The following is a 23,903-nucleotide window of genomic DNA, read 5'->3' as shown; positions in this document are numbered from 1 at the left end:
AGGCACATACAGAATCTCTTCCTTTCCAACACACAGCAGATATATTCCCTGAAATAATTTTAAAATCCTCAAAACAATTAAAAACGCTACAAAGTTAACAATTTCTATTTAAAAACATTGTTCCTACACAACATGCACTTTTTTGGATAACAACTTAGCAAATACGTATAAATTATTTTTTCTTCTTTTCATTTACAGTGGAAATAGACTGAATAATTTTTAACCTGGAAAGTACTGTATCATGTCACATTTAAGTTATTGCCTTCATTATAAATTGCATCATCTCTGAAAATCCACAAAGGTACTGGATTTGGAAATAAGCTGGGGGTGAGAGACTCCATGACACAGTTTAGCCCATGTGAAAATGGGTTTCCACATAAAGCAATACCACCGGAGTAAGAAATGAACTTTCTTCATTCAGTGGATGAGGACAAGAGAAACTGATGTAAGTGCGTTTGTTCAGCTTAATGCAATGTCATTAGCAACTACTTAAAAATCTTAGTTTTCTCTCTTTTGGGCAAGCATATCTTACTATGAAAGCAACTGAATTTTTAAGAGGTAGTTTTTCTCCATTATGCGCTTATTTATTTCAAATAAAACATAACCAAAAAAAACACCAACATCTGCTTTTCAACGAGGATCAAGTCTCAAAAATTGGTACAATATCGGACAAAGTTCAATATTTTATTTGCCCTCAGCAGTACTGGGCTGCTTCGGAACCAGTGTATTCCAGGCTGTCTTCATAGTCAAAAGACTAATCTACCAACGGTACTGAACCCACCCCCTCCTCCTCCACCTGTGGGCCCACAACTTCCAGGGGGGTCGTTGTCATCAAATCCGTTGGGTCGGAAAGAGCACGAGGCTGAGGCAGCTTGAAGTGCTTGTGTTCGAGCACTAAGCTCTTGCTCCTGAAATGGAAGGATAAAGGCAATTTAAAATCCAGAAACCACCCCCCCTCAACCTCAAGCCCTTGAAGCAGCTTATTTCTAGTAAATTTTGAAACGGCTTTTAAAGTAACGTCATTAACTCCAGGACTCCTAAGTGTCAACAGCTTTGCTGAACTTCCAGCTGAATGTTCACAGCCAATCCAAGATGAACAATTTCGTTAAACATCAGTAATTATAAGTGAAATGTAATTAAGCCCATTTAAGTTTATGCTAAAACCGTGTTTTATAGCAACATAGGATGTTAGTAAAATAAATCAGACTGATCAGAAGCTAACAAAACATGAGTTTTTGATACATTTCACATGAATTTTCATCCTAGCAATTTTAAAATGCCCTTGCTCTCGGTTGCAAAACTGAAATATAAAACCATTAAATCAATGTTAATTATTTAAAAGACACTTTATTTCACTCAATCAACTGCACAGACTAACAACTACTCAGATAAAAGGCAAGGAGATGGACAAGCTATCTAGTTTCTACTTCTTGCAGCTTTTTAGCTTTCAAGTATTATTGCTACCCTAACTGTTATAACATTAGTAGGACTCTGCACCTCTCAAGCACTTTGTAAAAATCAGTCAGCTGCTGGAAAACGTACCTGCACAACTGGAGGGAACAAGAAAGCTCTGCCTCCTGCCAGATGCTTTTTCAGCTGAAAGCTCCTGAGGATTCTTAAGACATCTAAGAAGGGGATAAGCACAGGCTTCTCCCTCATTAGAGATACTACACTGTCTCTGGCCGACCAGTTTAATAAACCTCGCAGCAATTTTTTGCCTTTAGTATCCCATTCTCAAACTGGTCAACAGCTTCAAAAATTGAGGGAGAGAAGGTAGATGATGGGCTCTGGAAGACTAACAGGAAAAAGACAGTGGACCTGTACAAGCTTTACTCCTTTAGGAAACAAAGTATTCAGGAGCTAAGGTTCACACCAACACCCTCCTTCGCATGACACTTCATCACTACAAACCTCCCCAAGGCAATGGGAGCAAACTTGAAACAGGGTTTTAGTAATTATACAGGTCACCTTGAATTGTTCCTTTTCTTCTCCACCTCCTGGTGAAAGAAAGGAACAGAGCCAAAAACTTGGAAGATTGACTGTATTGTACCACCATGAAAGCACTAAACTTATGTCTTGGTCCATGTAGAGGTGCTAAAAATAGTCCTTGTTGACTATTACTTTAAATTACTTTGCCCTCTTCAAAAAATACAGCCTAAGTTTGAAACTGTTTTACACTACTACAGACCGAAATGCATAGTCATTTCCAAAATTATATAAGGTATTTGGAGGACACTGTCTACACTGGCAATATTCCTCAAAGACAGTATTATGATATCTCCAGCCACAGGTGTGGACTTGGAGGCAACATCTGGCTAACTATATGACATATCACAAACTAAGTAAATTTACTGGGAATAACAAGGAAATACGAAGAACTCACTTCTAGTACCAGAAATCAATCAAATATTTTGATTAAAATAGCAGACCCTATATAAATAGCCTGTTAAGTTGAAAAAAACCCCAATGCCGAGCTGTTTAGCTTAGAACAAAATTTCTTCTCAAAACCAATCAGTGAGAAACTCACTACACTGTACCTGGGCTGCTTTTTATTTTTTTTTTCGTAAAATATTTCAGAAAAATGTTAGTTTTAATGCAGCACAGCACCAAACAAACAAAAAAAAAAAACAACAGCTTTCCATCCTCCCTCCTTCACTTTCATCCCTCCAGAGAACTGTTTTCTGGCAACTTTATCCCTCTCAAACCCCAGTAGTTGAGTTTTCCCTAACAAACCGAACCATAAAAGAGAATAAGCATTAACAATAGGTTTGAAGCTATATTAAATAAAAATCTTAAAATTATAGATTAAAAGAACACTACAATATTACAGGTAAGTTTTATTTTTTGCCAGGTTTAGGTAGACACATGATTTATTTTTATTGCCTTAGTGCAGTTACTGACTGATGTGCAAGGGTTGACTGGCACAGCTCTGGAGACACCCATCATGTTCAGTACAGAGTCTGACTGAGTTGCAAGTACAGATTGTCACAATCACTTGGAAATGCTCTTCAGAAGCAACCATAATGCACTGAGAACAGAATAAACCTCAGTTATGATCTCAGCTTCACTGCTAAGTGCATGAAGAGTTTTCCATAACAGATGGAAGGTATCTCCTTATATGCACACACACACACGTGAAACATGGAGCAGTGATCAAATCAAACTATTAAAGTTTCTTGGCAAGTATTAGTATTTAAAAACCATGCACTATTTGTGTATTCAATGCTAAAAGTGAATTATTTAGTAGTTCAAGATCTTCCATGCTTTATTCCTGCTCAGCAGTTTGTGATAAACGAGCATATTTTCTTTCATCTCTCGAGGCACATATTGACTTAATGAATATTAAGCTACAATAAATTGTTCTAGTATACCACACAGCACTGACATTTTTACAAACAATAACCTTGTTTCTAAAAAAACCCAAGTGTTGCATGTTTTCCAGATGATATTTATGTCAACAAATACTAAATCAGGTAAATAAAACTTGATAGTCAATACAGTTCTCTGGACCAAGGATAAAAAAAGAGGATCCCCCCCTGCTTTCCACTTGTTCCCAGAATGGTTTTTTTAATTTGTTTTAAATGGAGTGGGGGCTACCCCCCATTGCATGTTTAGTTATTTAAAGTGAAAATATCTTAGTTTACCATGTGGTAAACTCATATGTAACAGTTAAACAAAAGCAGTAAGCTAGAGAATTTTTCTAACCTTTTTTCTAAAAAAAATTTAATGCTTTCTCAAGGAGAGAAAAGTAGATTCTTAACTTAGTAGTAAATTACTAATTTAGAACTCTGAACCAAAAGAAAAATGTGAGGTCTCAGAATTACCATAATCTAATTCAGTGAATCACAGTATTAGCATTAACTTAAGAAAAACAGTAACTGAGTACTTCTAATGTGCCTCAATTAAAATGAGAAAAGGACAGGAGATCAGCAACTCTGAGATTGCTAAAGCACTGCAAAGCAAGCCAATACTGAAGAATACAAAACTGAAAGGTGGGTAAAATATAATAAATTAGAAACAAACAAATGAACCCCCCTAAAACCCAAACAAAAACAATATGGTTGGAAAATATTTCTCATTTTGAGATTAAAAAAAGAAAAAAATACAAATAGGACAAGGAGTAATGGTTTTAAACTAAAAGAGTGTAGTTAGACTGGATGTGAGGAATGAATTTCTTACAATGAGGGTGGTAAAGCACTAGAACAGGTTGTTCAGAGCTGGCAGATGACTCATCCCTGGTAACATTCAAGGCCAGGCACGATGGGGCTTTGAGTAGCCTGGTCTAGTTGAAGATATCCTTACTCATGGCAGGGGGATTGGACTAGATGACCTTTAAAGGTCCCTTCCAACCTAAACTACTCTGTGATTCCACAGTCAAAGATTGCTGCTACAGAGGCCAAGAGAAAGTCAAGAGGAAACGTGGCACATAAGCAAAGACAGTCAGGGCACAAATGCTTTAACCACACAGTTTGCAAATGGCAGCAGAGTTAAAATTTAAACTCTTAGTTCTCTTGTTAATGTTTGTAAAATACCAGCAAACAGAAAGGAGATTACAGCCAGGGGAAGTTATGGGATCAACAGGCAATGTGCAGCTGGCAGTGCTGGTCCCACCCAGGGATACAGAACAGGCAGCAAAGGGAAAATGCAATCTAGTTACCAGCATTCATTCAGTTATTCTAGAATTTGGGTAAGCACAGCTGTGTAAGTAAAACTTCACTACAAATGAAAATGCACTATTAAGGACATCACTTAGAAGTTTCTAAGTATAAAGGCAATGGAAGTTTGAACCCTTTGAAGCCTCTCCTGTAGAGGTCATTTAACCACTTGTAATTCCATACAAGCATCTCCACTAAAAATTTAAACTGAAATGAGTTTATACCATTTTCCTTGGTGTTTCCCATCCAAAAATGACAACCTTACCATCAAACCTGTCCAGCAACATCATGATGGAAGCCAGGCTGGTGATTTATAAGGCTAATATACCAGAATACTTAAAAGCTAACTTGTTCGTTCCTTTAGATTGCCTCTTGTGAGCCATAAGACCATCACCCTTCACACAAAACTGTCGTCTTACCTGCAAGTACAGTTTGTTATCTTTTGTAATTGCATCCATGAGGTCCTTTTGTAAAGGAGGGTCTCCATTCACCCAGAGTCCATTTGCCAGATTGGTGTTGAAGCCACAGGTGCTATTTTGCTTTTTGTAAAACAGAACATAAGCGGTGTCCTTTGGAAATCTACTGGTAATTTTCTGGACTGACTGAAATGAGGTAAATGTCACTCTGCTGTCATTGAACAGAAACCATTCTCTTGGCATCTCAGTGTCCAGCTCATTTTCTACGACAGTACAAGGACTCTCCTCTGTCAACAACTTATCCTGAGGAGAAACTAAAGAAAGAGCTGTAGACTGGTGGCAGAGCCCTGAAGGCCCTGACCCAGTAACATTTCTAGCATAGGAATAGTAATGTCCACTTTCAGAGGATACACCAGAATGCACTACCACAGAACTTAGCACGTAGGGCACCAATTGTGGGCAGGTCACTTCATCAGCACCTGAGGGCTTCAGTTTTTTAGCAAGGTTTTCTCCAGTATCGGAAATCTCAACACCAACAGACCAACTTCCTGAAACTACTGCTAGAGGGGATGTTATGCTTTTGACTGGCAGTTCCAAAACAAGTGGTAGAGACACATTGTCCAAGATTTTGCGCCTTATATGACACTTTGGATCATATGAAAATCTCAAAAGAGTGAGAATGAGGTATTCAGGTTCCTCAATGATTTGCATAGTTTTCTCAGCATTCTGTAGAGAGGCACACTTTTCACAATAGTACTTATTGTCTCCACTAAGGATCTCAGGTGCCAGAAAATAATTGAGTAAGTCTGTAACTGACAGGGTATTTTTACCTACTAAGTGAGTCTGAGACATATCCCTATTACTCTGAACTTGCTTGAGTTCAGAAATTGTGGTGTTCTCAGAGTTTGGCTCAGAAGAAAAATCTTCTATGGTTCCTTCATTCATTATCGTGTCACATCCATGATTTACATCCAAATTATTGAGAGGTGTTTCTGCAGCAGGACTAGTTGCTAAAGTGTTAGTTTGCACCACGTAGTCGTCCTTCACTTCAGAATGTTCCATACATTTTGGGCCATTCTCCAAGGAAGTTGGAGGACAGAAAGCCAGAGAGAGATCTGTGAAAGCCTCTTCCTTTTGAGACATACTCTTGCAGTTCAAACAGCATATGGTAGTCTTCAATTTTCCTCCAAACATCTTCTCTATCAGAGTTCTTTCTTCACTTTCCATACAAGGTGCTTCAGCAAATACTTGTGTTTTATGGACAGCTTCTTGTGCCTGTGACTCTTCATTCATTATACTTTCAGAACTCTTTGCTGAAGACAATGCTTTCAAAGTTCTCTCTTCTTCATGCAGCCTGAACACAAAGAAAAATAAATCCAAGTAACTGGGCTATTTTCCAATCAAATATTGCTGCACTATTTCAGACTTTTTTCTCAGCTTTGCTAAAAATTAGAAGTGTCTTACACTAAAAAAAGCTGTTGGTTATTTTTTATACAAGCAAGCTGAACCACAGAGGTCTGTGCTATCCAAAAGTATGAGAGGCACAAATGCATTTAGTGTGGGTTTTATTATATATAACAGAACACAATGGATATATTGAAAGAACTGGCAAGTACTAAAAAAACTAACAATGTTTTTATTATTTACCATTACATTATCTTAATAAATCTGCTCTCCAGTTGACTGGTTCTGTATGTCAGATTTTGTAAGAGAATAAGCAGCTATTTATCTACTGCCAGATATTTCCAAAGAAAAGGTCAAGATTCTGTAGCCAGGAAAGTTAAGAAACTACAGCAAGAAAAAAACCAAACCAAAAAAGAAACCCAAAACGAGGAGGAAAAAAAAAAAAAAAGAGAACACTATTTCACTATTGAGATAAGCTTCTTCAGAAGTGTAATCTGTCATAAAGCAGTAATGCTTAAGCCACATCTCAGTAAGCCAAAAATAAAGAGGGCTACTAATAAATTTAGGTATGTTTGTTTTATCTCTGCCACAGTTAATTTGCTTGCTTATTAAACTGGTTATAAATGCACGTACATTTCTGTGACTTATGGGACCTGTATGAAATATAGTTGTCTCCACCAACATGAAATTCCAGGAGCACAAACTGCTTGCAGCAGCCACACTAATTTTACAACAGGACCACGACTCTAAACATAACACCCATGTTTACATTTGTAAAAGTGGCACATTGTTACCACTGTAACCTGTTTTCAATTATGTGGATACTAGATGGCATCCAGACTTTACCACAGACTAAGTCCATGAAGAAAAGCAGTTCATAGGACCTACAGAAAACTAAAGACAGGAATGAGGCTGAAAATTCCTGATCCCCACTCAAGCAGTGGAACTGTTACACAACTGCTCCCAAGAGTTCAACACTGTGTGGTAAGACTGTACATTCATTCCCATTAATGGCACAATACCCATACCTGTCTAGCAGGAATCTGAGATATTCTGAGCAATCCTGCTGGGATCGAGGGGTGAACCATGGTGGTCTGGAAGCTTCAAAGAAAATTCTAGGAGCGTATGCCTCCCTCTGTTTGTGTAAGAGAAGCACAGGCAAGGTCACATAAGAACTTCAAAAATTGGTTATATTATTTTAATATTGATCACTGAACTTTGGACTACATTATCCTAGAGTAACTGAATGAAACACATGGTACACAAACATTTAAGCAACTTAATCATACAAAGGGAGAGTTATTAATTTCATAGCAATCAATTCCAGTACAAAAACAGTTGATCCTGCAGGCAAATATTAAACGTGTAGTGAATGTAAACCAGATATTATGCATAATAGCAGCTACTGTTCTTGCTGATGAGTTAAAAAACCTGTTTTCTTTCTTCAGAACACCAGTATTTCATAAGCACAAGTTATTTTTAAGCTGATCCAGCCTCACCCCCTTCACAAGTTCATTGTTATTATTCAAAGAGAAAGAAGCGTCTTATGTCTTTCTAGCATTAACAGAATGTTCTGAGCATTTAATAAAGTTCACTTTGGAATTCAAACTACAATAAAATTTGGTGTAAAAATCACTGCAGGAAGTCACAGTTTGTCCTAGAAAGTTACAGAAAGTCAGACTGTATATCCAATCAGGTCTTATTTGGATTTTCTCATTTTGGTTTCTCAAAGAAAACCTGTTACTGCCCACTTGTAAAAAAAACAAAATGCCAACATCTTCCACTTATGAAATACACCTCTCTAAGTCTATCCACACCGTCTGAACATTTGGAGACACGTTCATTCCCATTGAAACATAATATTTACATTTAATATACTCAGGAGGACTCCCATGGCATCATCTTTGTTACCATTTTGGTATATAGATGGAGGCTTAAAAAACAGCAGATGAAATAAACTGACATACCTGTGTATGGGCCAAAAATGCAAAAAGATGCTGTAATTTTCTCATTAGTGAATTACAGCCATTTAGATTCAGAGATAAAACATGTCTTCTGAAACTGAAATGAAAGAGAGAGACATTAGTTTCCTTGCCAGATTTCTAACAATGCAGTTATCATTCCAGCTCAGATAATTACTTCAAATTGAAGGACCACAAAGTATGTAACACTTCCCTTTAATACCTGGACTCTGCTCTAGTGCAGATGCAAAACTACTGTGTAGTAAGAACTAACACTACAGAACACCTGTTCCTTTAAACATTTAAATGTGTAAGAATGGACTACAGATAGACAAAATTTTTTCAATATCTTCCAGATTATCACAAAAGCATCACCACAAACTTTTACGATACTGAAGTGAGCAAGGACAGTGAGGAAAGAAGGTCTTGTCTTTTGACACTGGTCAGAAGGATCAGGTTTTTAATGGTTAAAATTGCAGTTTCACAGAGCTGGACTTCTACAAAGCTGAGGGCAAAGAAACCCACTCAGCTCTAACAAGCTGAGAGATCCCAGGACATGTTACTATTCTGTGAAAATTAAGAATGCAATAACTGCAAGACTTAATTTGCAATGAAGAGCTGTTAAGAACAACTTACTCTGTAGCCATAAAAAGTGCCTGAATAACACTGTTCATGTAGCAAGTATTTCCTAAATTTATTAGACCTGTCTTCCCAGTTTCAGATTTTCCAGAAAGTCTAGATAAACAAGATGGCAAAGAACTGGATTGAGAAGTCCAAGCACTCTGACTGAGAATCATCTTAATCTTCTCTTCAGTGGGTTTGGGCATATCCTACAAGAGAAACATTTAACACACTTCTTAGATTTCTGTATTTGATTTTATAATAGGTCCTGCCATTCAGCAGTATTGTATCTTCCCTTGCTCCCCAATTCTCCTTCAAGGCCTTGCTATCCCTGATAGCCTAAGAGACATAACACTCCACCCCACCCCCCCCAAGCCTTCTCCTTCCAAGCTGTCTTTATTCAACTCTCAAATTGCAGGAATAAGGGGCACTTGGAGTTAAATTGATAGGGGCTTTTAAGTGTCAAAACATCTAACTGCAATACCAGTGATCTAAAATAAGGCAGTAATACTCAAGTGTTCTTTGTGGGTTTTGTTTGTTAGGTTTGGTTTTGTTTTTTAATTTTTTATTTCTTTTCAGTTTTATTTTATTTGTTTAGGAGTGTTGGGTTTGGGCTTTTTTTTTTTTTTCCAAACAGCATAGGCCAGCATCCCTCACCCACAGAGGTCTGCAATACCCACTGCAATATCCATGGTGCTTGGAAACTAAGCCAACGGTTACCACCACCCCAAGTACTTCTTTTTAATACCATCAGCACTCTTAACTTATATTTGCAGCTACAGATTCTAGCTTGGGTTGAAATGAAATGTCTAGAATAAACTTCATGAAGGTATACTAGTTGTTACATAAGGCTTAAGAAATTAGTTTGTACTTTTAATAAAGGATCTCATTTCAGGCTTTTCTTAAAGCCTGCTACAATCCTATCACAGACACTCAGGAAAATTTTTCTACCATATTCCAAGCACAATAAGAATTGACATGAGATTATGTGGTTAGCTCTTTTCTCCTAGTGGAAGTGCTAAAGAATTTAGGTAAGTGGAATTATAGCTTCGTATCTGGAAAAACAAAACAAAAACATTCCACCGTCTCAAGATTCCTAACGTACCTTAATAGCTTCCAGAATGGGCTCATAGAGCTCTGGAAATCCTGAATAATGATACATCATGCAGTGTATCAACTCAGACAACTGCATCAGAAAGGCTGTACTGGAAGGCAAGCCATCCCTTTTGAAGGAGTGAACCAAACTGACCACGTGTGGGACAATCTGAACGGGGAAACAGAGAAACAAACAGAAAGGTGTTAATTGCAGTTGCCTATTTTTCTTTCCTTCTACAAACAACTTCATTGAACTTCATTGTTTTATATATGCCAAAGGACAGGGGACCTTTTGTTATTAAATAAGAAGTGGTTGAGAAACAATGACTTGAAAAACGTGCATTATTCTTCACTCATGACGATTTTCAAGTAGCACAACTAATTATTCAATGCTCTCTTTAGCTCAGATAGCAAGTTTTGGAACTTTATGAACTGAGAAGGTGCATGCTAAGATTTCAAGTGGTCAAATGCCAAAAGTATGGATCTTTTTAAGGATATTAACTGCCAACATTTTCATTGTGTGCCACCACTCGCAGTTTAGCATCCCGTTCTAATTTCATGGATAGGGTTTTTAAAACAAATCTCTCAGTTTTCCTTAAACAGAATCTAATGTTTGGGATCACAAGCCAATGAATACATTCCTCCTATTCCAGCTTCCAAGACGGACCCTGGCTCACAGCTCCACCTAGCGAGGGAGCTCAGCTCCACAAACCATGTAATTGAGCATGAACTCAAAAAGTTTATCAAATCTGTGGCCATCTATTTGTGGATTAGTTCTGATTCATTACCATTTTAAATTGGGTATAAATCAGAAGTGTTTACTCCATCTCCTTCCTCTTCTTCAGCGTAGCTCTCTATTCTTAAGTGCATGAGACTTATTTTACATAGTCTTAATTTATTTCATTAGTCTTAATTTATTTCAAAGCAATTCCCAAAGAGTAGGGAATCCTCACTGTGAACCAAAAATATTTCAGACACCTTTGCCAGTTTCCAAGTGATCAAAATTGATTAACTTTGAAAGAAGTTGATGGAATAATTACTCATTGCTAATTACTACCAAACAATTTGTAAGGTGAAGACATGATATACAGAACAGAAATTATAAGAAGATTGTAATTTTAGGAAAGTATACCAATTACAAGAATTAACATACTTTGAAACACCAAAGTAAAAGGGGACAGGTGCAAAGTACTAATTTGCCACTTTTTCCAATATTGTTTTTTTCTCTGAGTATAAAATATATTTTTACATCTCTGAGAAACAAACCCTACTCTCTTCAAGTAAGCAAAATACTCACTGTTTAAAAAGAAAAACACCAAGAGGAAGTGTTCAATGTACTACAGATTCAACAGTGAAAGTTGCAATGCAAACATTCCCTCTTTCAGTTTATAAAATCCAACTAATTTATGCTAATGATGCTCAAGTATAAGGAGGGGGAATGTTATCTCTGATGCACTGCCAAGTAAATTAATTTATATTTATCAAAGGTGTATTCAACCATTTCACAGTCAAACCATTTGTTATAAAAAAATAAACAAGTAGTTTAGGTGCAGGAAAATATTACAGAATACTAAATGATACCAGTAGCTCAAAAATGATAGTGAAGACTTTAAAATGCAGCAAACACTGTCATGAAATCCTGAAGAGAGATGTTTATGCAGCACTGCATGCAGCCTACAGTAAAAATTTTCTTTGTTAAATCAAATTCCTATTTCTAGAATAAGCTCTCTCATATTTTACATTTCTCTTTGTGTTTTGTCTCTCTCAGAAACACAGAAGAAAAGTAACACAGCCAATACATGAAATATTTATATTTTGAGCATACTCAAGGCTACTTGGTTCTTTCATTTGTGACTTGGATTTCTATCTTAGGCCAAAATTAGGGTGGTGGAAGGAGGAGAGAGAAACTGTCGACATCCACCATTAAAAAACAGTGTAACAGGCATAAGGCAATTACTGTGACATTAAACAAAGGGTTTGATATCCCTTCAGAGCCCTGGGGACAGCAGTGTGCCAGGCTGTTACTATTAAATCTCAGACATAGTTCACTTAAACTGAAAACTGAGCATGGGAACATCTTGCTGTATTAATACCAACAGTCACTGTGGTACCCTCTTATCTCTGGCCTTAACTAGTGAACTGCATTTTGAAGAGGGGCCATTAAAAATAGTCTCCTTCAGTTTGTCTATATGTACACTGAAACACAGATAGCACAGTTTTCTTGAGGTGAAGTATTTCCTGGTCTCATGAACCTTTGGAGAGTGACTAGGCTATTTAGAGAAGATAACTGGTTATCTGTTTTCCCCAGACAGCCCAACTTTATCAGCCAATTTCATACCACATAAAATGGATTACCAGCAGCACACAATCAAACTGTGGTGCCCAGATACTACTGCCAGAAATATGTTCACACAAGGAAGAACAATGCTTGCTTGCAGTTATTAAGGGGGTGAATCTGGAAGTTGAAAAGCCTCGTGGTCTGTGACCACTGGAATCTGATTCTAGCACCTTCAACAAAGACAAAATCCACGTGCAGCAATTCTATTACTCGTTTTGTTACACTTTAGAAACTGCACGAGTGACATTTCAAAGGACTGAAACCCCTTTATTTAGTAACTTACCAAATGAAAAGCTTCTGGAGAATGCTGAAAACTGAGTAACATGTGCGAAAGGACAGCAAGGGCACCAGGCCTCACTAGAGGAAACCAAAGTCGATTAAAGACCTAAAAAAACATACATTTATTTCAGTATATCTGGGAAGTAACATTTCAGTAAACATGTAAGCAGATCTCCAAATATACAACCATTTGAAAGAGACAATCATTACATGCAAGTGAAAGCTACAGATACATTTACATGATATTTGCAGAAAAAGAAGATACTATCTGTTGCAATACACAAAATGTGAAGCAATTGCATAGCTGTTACAAATTCCTTTCTCTCTCCTTCAGTTTTGAATGCACTTTTCCAACATACCAATTCGATCTTAAGCAGAGTGACATCAATGAGGATGGTAAATTTCTGGACTGCAGCCAATCCTTTCAGCAGTGCAATCACCCATGTTTCCACATGCTGAGCCAGAGGCCAGGATAACCAGTCAATCATTCTGAAAGACAAATCAAGAACAAAAAAAAAAAATAAATAGAAATACCACGATGTCACTAACTTTAATCTCCACAAAGAAGATTGTCTATATGACACACAGAGACTCACAAGTTAGGTAAGTGGTAAAATAATTTTGATTCTACCTCAAGCCATTTAACTCTGAAATTAATAATGATCTATTTAAGATATTAGAAGTAAATACACATCCCCCCAAACACATAAGCATATAAAATTAATTATTATGTATTGTTACTTGTTATTCAAGAATGTGAACCATGATTGCATAGACATTAAGCTAACATCTGGTAAAAACTTACTGCTGAAGGTACAAAAGTGCCTGAGAACCTCCCCTCTGACCCCTTTTACCCCAAAGCAGACCAAACCCAACTATTAAGGAAGCTTCTTCAACTTAGAACTACATTCCTGGAAGCCAACTCAAATACTCTCAATTAAAATGGTCAACTCTAAGAATTTTAAATACATTGCAGAAGGTGTTATAAGGATCTTATAGTAGCTATCAGCAGCCTGGGGTCTACATGAGTCTCGGAAGTAAGAATTTCACTAGAGCTACGAAAAAGGAAAAGCGAAGGGACTTCCTGTGCCTAGAAAATACAGTGAAATATCAGCAACAGAAAACAGAAGTATTCTATCATTCTAAATTAATAGACAAATTATACTCATCCTTGATAGATTAGCTGAAGCAATTCTAAGACACAGACAATACTGTAAGGCAATGCCAGCTAAAACATGAAATTTAGGTTTTGTTCTTCCGAGATTTACTTGGCAATATTTTGGATTTTCTTTTAACTGTCCACAAGCTCCCCTTCTCCAAACCAGATGAGGCAGCACTAATTTAGTGGAAGGAAAAATTTTTACCATGAGGGTGGTCAGATACTGAGACCAGTTACTGAGGCTGAGCTGCCTCTATCCTTGCAGGAAGCTCTTAACTCAGATGGACAAGGCCCTGAGCAACGTCTGACTATGAAACTGGCCCTGCTCTGAGCAGGACTGGGCCAGATGACTTCAAAAGGCTCCACTCAACCCACAGAACACTAAAATTCTATTCCACAATGCAGTGAAAACAGGGAGTTTAAACACTAGTACTTCACTACTTTTCTGAAAAAGTTCCTCATAAAGATTGATTATTTTAAGAGGCTAAATTCCAGCATGGAACTGAACGGGTTGCAAGTAAGCAGTCTAATAAACAGTCACCACCACTACAAGAGGGCACAGTTAGTCATTATCAATCTGAAGCAAAACTATCAGCCCCTATGTTCTCCCTGGAGATTAAGAGTTCCAAACAGACTGAAATCAGGATTTCAGTCCTCAGATGCCAAACTAAAAAGATAATCATGGTCTTTAGCAACACCAGACTTGTATTCTGGACATGCTGTATTACCAGAAACACCCTAAATTTACACTGAGTTCATAATTAGGACCTGAAAAATGTACAGTATCATCTGCACATATAACATTCAAAGGTTTCTCTAAAATAAGGCATCTTTAAACTGCCTTTTTAACAAAGAAGCACAGATCTCACCAAGTTTCTTCCATGTTACTACAAAAAAAATGCATTTGTGAAAAAACACGGCAACATCATAATCACTGCTCTGAATTTACACAAAGCTCTCATTTCTCAAGATGTTAAATTCAAGAGTTTATTCCAAGCACCCTTTCCATGTACTTTTCAAAAAGGAGAAACAAAGATGCAGGTCAAAACTGCTTTTTGCCTGCAAAGAGAGAATCCTAACCTAAAAACAGGCCCCCAAACTCAAAGTCCTATAGTCTTCAAATCTTCCCCTCCCCTATTTGTAGGATTGATATTTTTCAGCAGCAGCACGAACACCTGCACAGCTAATTTAAGCCCAATGACAATATATTTGGTTTTCTTAATTAGCTTTTTACACAAGTAAAGAGTATCTGACTACTATGTGTACTTTCAACCACACTGACTCACAAACTCCAAGTGAATAACACTGCTTTTAGGTGGGAGCTGGGGCTCCTCTTATTCAATCCCATTGCTCTGGCTACAGGATGGGCCATGCTGTGTCATCTCTAGTCAGTACAAGTAACTACTTAACTATTCACCATTGTTACTAATAGGACAACTGCTGTTATTTGAGTATGATTAACCTTGTAAAGAGAAGCCTCATTCTCTCTGTAATTGATACAGACAGAACTCCCATCCTTAAAATCTGTTTTTGTTCTTAAAGCAAGAGTTAATGCTGTTAAGAGCAGAAACAAAAGCCAGAAGAGGAAACAGAAGTAACTTGTAGACACGCTTGAGACTGTCCCAAGAAGCATCAAATCTTAGATCTGGTAGGCAAAGATTAGGTATTTTGGTTACTAAATTCTCTCTGCATTGCATTTACTTGGCTCCTGCTCTGTTGCAGTCAATGACTGCCTTTTTACTACAAAAGCAGATAATCATGAATATAAACACAGATTTTTTTGTGTTTGACCAGATAAAGAGAACTTTAAAGGCCTCAAGAGTACCTTCTGCCCCATACCACCCTAAAATGAGCAGATCTGTTACCCATGTATGTGCCTAATAAGGACAGCATTTTTGATATCTATAAACCACTCCCCGAACAAATCTATTCATCTTTTAATTGAAAATTATTTAGTACTTTGTGTTCAACTTTAGACAGACTCTGCAGTGTCATAGAAGTTCTACTTAAGAAGTGAGCAACAAGGTCTCTACTTTGCAGTCACCAAAGCTCTTCTGACTCTCATCAGGAGACCCTGTCGTGCCTGGTGTTCTGCATCTCCTGGGAATGCTGCATGCCTGATGACAGCATGGTCATTTGGTGCTCCAGACATTCCAGCTGCATTAGCCTCTTCATAACTGCTCCACTAAGCCAGAGGAGAGTAAACATTGCAAAGGGTTGCCAGAGGTAGAAAAAGAAACTGGATACAGTGTTGACATGAGTATCCACAAAAAAAAGTAACAAGGAGTATCTGAAGTTCATGGAACAAAACTAGAATTTCTTAAGATCCAGTATTACTTCAAAATATGAACAAGGCAAGTAAGACAACATTGCACCTCCAAAAACAAGAAGGAAAACCCCCACCACATGGCCAGTACTAAAAAAAGAGCACTTATTTGATAATAACAGCTCCTACTGTAACCAAAGCTCAGCACTGCAATACTTCCCTAAGCAGAGACACACGGGAGCCATTCTAAAGCTACAATTTATGACCACACTGTGTTGGTACAGTAATACAACATAAACACTAAAATACACTAACATGAAAATTAATCCCCAGCATATTACTCTCAAATTTTTACCATGAACAAATCTTCCTGAATTTCCCAGCTCTGACTTTCAGACTGGGCACACAGCTTTGGTAAAATTTGTTTAGTCTAATAAATTTTTTTAAAATCCCTAAACAACATGTCTTACCCCAAATTATACTACTAATGTTGCTTCTTTTCATTATGTTTTCAACTGAAATACAGCTTCTCAATTTAATGTAAATGCCAGGAACGTTTTCAGTGTGAAAAAACCCTCACTATTTCACCAAGATATACAACTGCTACATTACATGAATGTCTAGCTACTACACCACACAAATAGATGTACTTAAAAATACTGCAGACATTAAATTTTTAGTTGAAAGTAAGTTCTTAAAAGTTGCTATTATAAACAAAAAATTCTAACAGCCTCCTGTTTAACTGCTTTACTCATTCTTCTATCTATCCCTCAGTATTCAATAATTTCAATAGGCTTTAAAAAATAATTCAAAGAACTTCAAGGTCTTCATCTTTCTCCCACTGCCACCTTTTTGCATCACTGTTATTCACATATCTGAAGATGCTAAGATATCAAGACTGCAATCTGAATCCCCAGAACATCCAAAAAACCTCTGAGGGCCTGAGTGAAGATGGTAATGTTCTCTGTGAATCCTACTAAAAAATGGGGAAGACGTGTAAGCAGAACAAAACTCAAAACTAAGCAGTAAAACTCATTTCTAACTGTCTCCTCTCTTTAGAGAAGAGGATGGGCAAGGAGATGACAGATAAGACAACCATGTGAGACCACTCTACTTCTTGGAAAAGCAGAAAGGTTCATGTTCTGAAAACATGGGTTTGTTTCTCTGCTTGACTGTAAACCCCATGAAGTTTCCTATTTATGCCATTTTCCATAAGGTGGGAGATCTACACGTCATCTAAAAGGAACACAGGTGGCTTCTTCCCAGCTTCTATTTAACCCTCTTCTTCATCCACCCTTGTAAAGCACGAGAATGAAGCCACAACAGCAATGAAGGCAGCAATCTTAAACTGAAACCATGCCAGTAATATCCACAGCACCATAAATACATTACATGCCAAACAGCATGAACTGGAATACCAGTTTAGAAGTTCGTCTTTTTAACATTTTTTTTTTTGTTTAGCTGGGTTTTTTTTCATGGAACCCAAGTGACAAATAAATTCAAAAAAAGGAAAGATTAAGAAAGAGACTCTTCTCTCCCTTTACAATGAGATACATTACCTGCACAGAGCTTGAGTCATACTTGCATCTTTCACATTTGGATCTGTAGTAAGGCTCCTGATGAGTACTGTAATCATCTGTAGTGGTATGTGCTGCACAAGACTTGCCAGTGCAACAGAAGGTTCGAAGGAAGTATCTGCAACAGTCGAACATGACATAATGTAAGAAACTAAAAAGAAAACCCCACAGGAAAAAAAATAAGATTTATCTTCGAAACAACATCTTCACTACAGTTGAAAAGTGAGAATGAATCTATCCTACGTCTATCATCACAAACCAAACCAAAATTAAAACATTTCAGTTAAGGACAATGAACAGCACTGAATTACAAACTCCTTCTGTTCTTTTAATGCACATGTAAGAAAGTGACAATCTGCCACTTTCTTCCTCAGCCCTAAATGGAGCTGAGAAGTGGGGTTTATATTTTTGTAAAAAAAAAAATAAATTATCAGTTATACTTGATGTTAAGCCTAGGGATTTAATGCAGCTGACATTTCCCATGTCCTGTCTCAGCAACTGTCTGATAACCATACCAGTTAGGGCAAAATATGATGTTAAGTTTCCCAGGTACCCCATGGGAACTAATACAGTACTCCGTAGATTTCTGCTGTCAAAAAGGACCTATTTGCAATCGCATTTCCATTACTCAGGCACGGAATGCTTCCTAAAATCGCCAGGTTTTATACACTTCTTTCATACCCTCCAATTTGGTAATCAGTTCCAAGACTTAAGGTATCCTTCTCGAGGAAGTAAGGAGGAAGAGTAGCTTTTCACAGAATTGTTAGGGTTGGAAGGGACCTCTGGAGGTCATCCAGCCCAATCCCTCTGTCAAGGCAGGGTCACCCAGAGCAGGTTACACAGGAACACATCCAGGCAGGTTTCGAATGTCTCCAGAGAGGGAGACTCCACGGCCTCCCTGGGCAGCTGTTCCAGTGCTCTGCCACCCTCAAAGCAAAGAAGTTTCTCCTCATGCTGAGGTGAAACTTCTTGCGTTTCAGTTTATGGCCATTGCTCCTCATCCTGTCACTGGGCACCACCAAAAAGAGCCTGGCACCATCATTTTGGCACCCAACCTCGAGATATTTATACACATTTTGCTACTGATAGTTATAATTCTAAGAGGACACCTAAAACTCCGTTTTGGTACATCATTCAAAGCATTGCTGTAAGAGATTGGATTCGTATGTCACTGGGGCCAGCTTGGAGTCCTCATGGTCACAGCCTGCATGCCAAAATGCCTATTTCCTCACTAAGTTAAAAGAAATCTCTCGGGAAAAAGTCTGTGGCTTTTTCTCTTTACATGACTTCAAGGTATTAAGAACCAAAGGCTCTACAAAAGTTTTCTGGGAACTCTTCGGAGTCATATATAAGTAAAACGTCTGGACAGCGTGTGGCTCGGACCCCGGAGCTTTTCCAAACACCGTGCTGCTCTGCAGCTAAATAAATCACTATTTCCCCTCTAGCTTTTACGAGGGAAATAACAAAGGCTTTGCCTTCTCGCTGGCCAGAAAGCTGCACTTTAGCACCCGGGCGAGAAAACAACGGTTCCAACGAGACGCCTGCAAAGCGACCACTCGCGAGCACCCAGGGCTTCTCCTTCCCGCTGGACAACCTCCGCCCCACCTTACCCCGCACGGCCCCCGCCTCCCCGCACCCCCAGCCCCTCCCGCTCACCGGCGGCGGAGATGACGGCGAAGAGCTCCTGCAGGGAGGGCAGCAGCGTGTCGGGCTCTGCCTTCCAGACGCTCCGCAGCAGCGCGCTGACCTGCGTCACCTGCGACACGTAGAGGCGCAGCTCAGCCTCCCGGGTGCCCTGGCTCTGGAAGTGCGCGATGCTGCGCACCAGCTGCTGGCAGAAGGCGAGCGAGAGCTTCCTGCCGCGGGGCAGGCACTGCGGGAAGTCTCCCAGGAGCTGGCAGAGGCGGGCGCAGAGCGGCGGCGCCGGGCGCTCGCACACCAGGCGCAGCGCCTCCACCTGCAGCAGCTCGAAGAGCTCCAGCACCGAGGGGCAGCTCATGATGAGGCGCAGCCCCGCCTGGATGTAGTCGAGGATGGCGGGGTCGCGGTTGCTCAGCTCGCCGTAGCCGCGCTGCAGGAGCCCCAGGACGAGCCCGCGGTTGAAGAACGCCTCGAACTCGTCGCGGTGGAAGCGGCCGTAGGCGTCCAGCACCTGCCGCCCCACCTGGCGCTGGAAGGGGTCGGGGCCCTGCAGCACCAGCCGGGTGCCGAGCGCGAACATGGCGCGGCACTGCGCCTGGCTCAGCGGCGTCTCCGCCGACTCCACCACGCGCCGCACGATCACCCGCTTCAGCGGCAGCGGGTGCGACGAGCTCACCAGCCCCTCCAGGATCTTGTCCATGGCTCCGGGAGCATCGGCCGGACGGCAGCAGCGGCGGCGGCGGCGGCGGCAGCAGCGGCGAGCGGCGGCCGCACCAGGCCTCGGAGGGGAACGCCGCCGCCGCCGCCTCCCCACCGCGGCCCTCCCGCCGCCCCGGCGCGCAATGTCCGCCGCTCCTCCTCCTGCTGCTGCTCCCCCGCTCTCCGCCTACGGCCTTCGCCGCTGCTGCCGCCGCCGCCCGGCCCCTCGCTCCGGGCGGCCCCGGCGCCGCTCCCGGCCCGGCCGAGCGCTGCCCCCGACCCGGAAGCGGAGCGGGCGCGAGCGGGAAGCCGGCCCGCCCCCCCCCCCCCCGCCCTCTTCACCCGGCGGGTGCCGCGCACGCGCGGGCGGCGGTAACGCTCCGCCCCTCCCGTGAGGGGGATCGGTGAGGGGGGAATCCAGAGAGGCTTTCCCTTCTCCCCCCTAGCCCTCCCGTGCGGCTCCCGCCGCACGGGAGGGCTAGGGGGGAGAAGGGAAAGCCTCCAGGGAGCCTCCCACTTCAAAGCCGGTGTGGCTGCTCCGCTGTCATCACCCGCTCCCCCCCCCGCGCACATAAGGTCTCGCCGGGACGCCCCCGGTGTGTGAGGCGGCGGTGCCGCCCTCAGGCTTGGCGTGCGCAGCCCGTCGGCGTCCTCCTGCGTGTTTATTGCTTTAAATGCCGCTCGTGGTTCCTTCAGCTGTTGCTGGGGTTTGGGTGCCGGCGTGCTTGCGGCCGGCAGCGCTCCCTCAGAGGAGCCTCTGCTGTTCAGTTAATGCCCGACACGCATCCGAGGGTGTCCCCATCCTTACCTTGTTAATGTGCCTTGCGTTTTCATACCTCGTTTCCAGCACGAGGGAAAAAACAAACAAACAAACAAAATCCCCGAAGTTCCGCAGTTTTCAGGGGCTAAGTGTATTCATACAATCACAGAATCGCAGAATGGTTTGCCTTGGAAGGGTCTCGAAAAGTCGTCTTGTTCCAATCCCCCCTGCCGTGGGCAGGGATGTCACCCACTGGATCAGGCTGCTCAGGGCTCCACCCAGCTTGGCCATGTTACCTCTTGAGAACCAGGTAACGTGAAAAGTCACAAAGTTGTGTTAAAACCATGTTCACCCGTAAACAAGCTGGAAACCAAACTCCACTTCCTTACTCAAATAAAATCCTTTAGGCCAATTCACTGGTGACATAAGCTGGGTGTGCTGGCAAAGCCTTCTCCTTGGTTCTCTGTTGCTTCATCCAAACATCTGTGTGCTATGAGGTTGAGTAATACCTGTTATTCAGCATCAGGAGAGTAGGGAAGATGAGCCCAATTAATCCCTGGTAGTATTTGAAGTAGAACAGGTGCAGAATCTGAGCTGGAGCTTAGCTTGAAGACAGATACTGTTAACTTAGAAAAAGACCCACAAACACTACAAGGACAGCTGTAAGATACTCCAACTGTCAAAAAAACAAAACACGAAATCAAGAAGCTCAGAGTTAACTTGAAAATTGAGTCCACTGTTTATAAAATATTTAAATTGCCCAATTAAACTACTCAGATAACGTGAACTTTTCTCCTCTGTCCTCCAGTTTTCTGTTTGCTCCTCACAGATGTAAAGTCTGGTTCTAGAAATCCCTGTGCAATTACTGAGTCACTACAGTCCAGTATAAATTGTGTTGATCAAGGGCTTTTTTACAAGAACTTAACAAAGGTCAGAGACTGTTACCACCAACATCTTAATTATCTAAATTGTGTTTGTAAAGTACATTATACTAGAATGATATGTTCTTTTTTTTTTTTTTTTCAAAAGGACTTTGTAGTTAATAATATCCATAAAAAAATTAACCTTGAAGAAGGTGCTGGGTTGTGTAGCTTGTATACCCGTGGACTTTAATGCTCTGCCTTTTGTGATAAGTACTAAGAAGGTTTTAATTTTTTCAAGTTCACTAGTACAAACTTTCTCCTTTTTTTAAATTTTATTTATTTTTCTAGGTATCTTCTGGAGCCAGATGGGAAGACGAGTCCACTCAGGAGCTCAAACAGAACTCTGAAAGTAAGAAGAACTGAAAGCAGGATGCCAGAGACACATTTATGGAAAGGGGTAAAGTGAGACCTTAACTGGGCAGAGAATCATGTGAACAGTGTAAAGAGAAAGAAAGTTTGGAGGTATGAGAAGCTGCAAAGGTGCTCAGATACACTGGGGTTTATGAGAAAGAGAGTAGAGGTGGAGAAGTGAAGAAAGGCAGTTGGTATTGCAGGCTTATATGATGGAGTAGAAAAAACAGAGATGACAAGACAAGCAGTTGCCACAAATAGCAGAGGAGCAAATGTGGAAGAGCTGGAAGAGTTATCTGAAAAGGTGGAGGCATACAGATGGTTTGCAAGCACATGAGGATTTGGGGAATGCTGAAAGCACGAGCAGCTGCAGATTAGCAGGATCGGGGGCTCCTGTGAGCTGGGAGATCCAAGGGCTCAGCAGGAGGTCAGTGCTTTGCCCTTTGTTTACACAGCGCTGCGGGTGGGAGGGCAGGCAGTACCCGCTGCTTGGGATAAGGGATCAGTCTCCCGACAGTCCCACAGCGCGGGACCATTCTGCCTGAGCCTGGTCACAGCGATCACTGTGTACATGCGGCAATTTCTCCCAAAAAGCCGCAGAAAGGTCTGAAAATCTACAGCCCTGATAAAAATTAAAATTGTTAGCTAGAACTGTGTAGTTGCAGGGAGGGTAATTCTAGCGCAGGAGCTTGGAAATAGTAATCTTGTTTGCATCCAGATGTCCGAGTGTGCATACTCCTTATTTAATGAATGTGTGTCAAGTAATAGAACTGGCACTGAGAAACAAGTGGCTGAGAGTTACGATGTTTCGTTGAGTCACTGAATGTGCCTGTGATCTCAGAGCTAAGAATAACCTGGACTTGGGGGGATGATTCCAATCACAACCTTGCTATTAGGTATGCAATTACCAATCTCTAATTACTAGCTAAATTTTGGAGCTTTGACTGTTCCTCTGTTTACAGTGAAATCTAAATATATCACTAACTTGTGACAAAATGAAAAATAAATGAATTCTTTAGTGAATATCTTCAAATATTTTCTCTGAAAAAGTAAGAAAAAAACCCCCTCATGTTTCATCAAGAACAAAAGTTATTGTTAAATAATAATTACTCTTACTGTGAAACAGCACAAATAGCAGCAGAAAGTTTATCACGGTGGCATCTCCATAATAACTCAAGAGTCTTAAAGACAGTAAGGCAAAAAGGAAACTTTTTACTAAGAATTCTGGATTAAAGATGCCCTATCAGCCTACAGGCATTTTTGTCCTTGTGCACGAGATGAATGCTTTCTAGCAGAACGTTTTGTAGGTAAGGGGGCTGTCCTAAAGGCTGGTGAGGCTCTGGGTGCAACATCTGCCCGTTCCTTGTGCCACTCACATGAACCCGTCTGACGTGCTGGACCTCCTGCTGGTGTAGAGGTCTCCACACTGGATGTACGGTGGTGAGTTCAGTCTCCCTGAGTGGCAGGATCCCACACACCTGCAGGAGGTTCAGGGTGTCTGGTGGTGAGCGACGCGTGGCTTGGCTGTGTGGTTGCATCACTGCTAAATCTGGTGCAAGACAGGCACCAGGAGGCCGGGGGAGATGAGGAGCTGCCTTCCCTTCTCAGTCACAGGTTGGGTTGGAACAGTTCCACCGTAACATGAAACTGCACCGTGAGTCAGGAGCTCCTGAGCGCTGATCATGGCCTCGATATCAACTCCATGGGTGGCTGCAAACAGCTTATTTAACTGCAGGTTGGTATCTGTTGAGTGTAAAG

At 40.8% G+C, this 23,903-nt stretch overlaps 1 protein-coding gene across 1 annotated transcript; it reads right to left on the bottom strand.

The window, feature by feature from the left end:
• Positions 1 to 670: 670 nt before the first annotated feature.
• Positions 671 to 20,178, bottom strand: USP38 (ubiquitin specific peptidase 38). The gene is made up of 10 exons (XM_051768112.1): positions 19,428 to 20,178; positions 17,754 to 17,889; positions 13,129 to 13,258; positions 12,774 to 12,875; positions 10,163 to 10,321; positions 9,073 to 9,266; positions 8,443 to 8,536; positions 7,504 to 7,610; positions 5,075 to 6,425; positions 671 to 908 (listed from the first exon to the last, which is right to left on the bottom strand). The coding sequence occupies exons 1-10, from the start codon at positions 20,110 to 20,112 to the stop codon at positions 747 to 749; spliced, it is 3,120 nt and encodes a 1,039-aa protein (XP_051624072.1). The 5' UTR covers positions 20,113 to 20,178; the 3' UTR covers positions 671 to 746.
• Between the last annotated feature and the right edge of the window lie 3,725 nt (positions 20,179 to 23,903).

Source organism: Manacus candei, unplaced genomic scaffold (assembly GCF_025592945.1).
Source record: "Manacus candei isolate 608988 ecotype Guabito, Panama unplaced genomic scaffold, ASM2559294v1 h1tg000092l, whole genome shotgun sequence".
NCBI classification, from domain to species: domain Eukaryota; kingdom Metazoa; phylum Chordata; class Aves; order Passeriformes; family Pipridae; genus Manacus; species Manacus candei.
The sequence above is the reverse complement of the archived record's forward strand: the minus strand, read 5'-3'. Positions and strand labels throughout refer to the sequence as shown.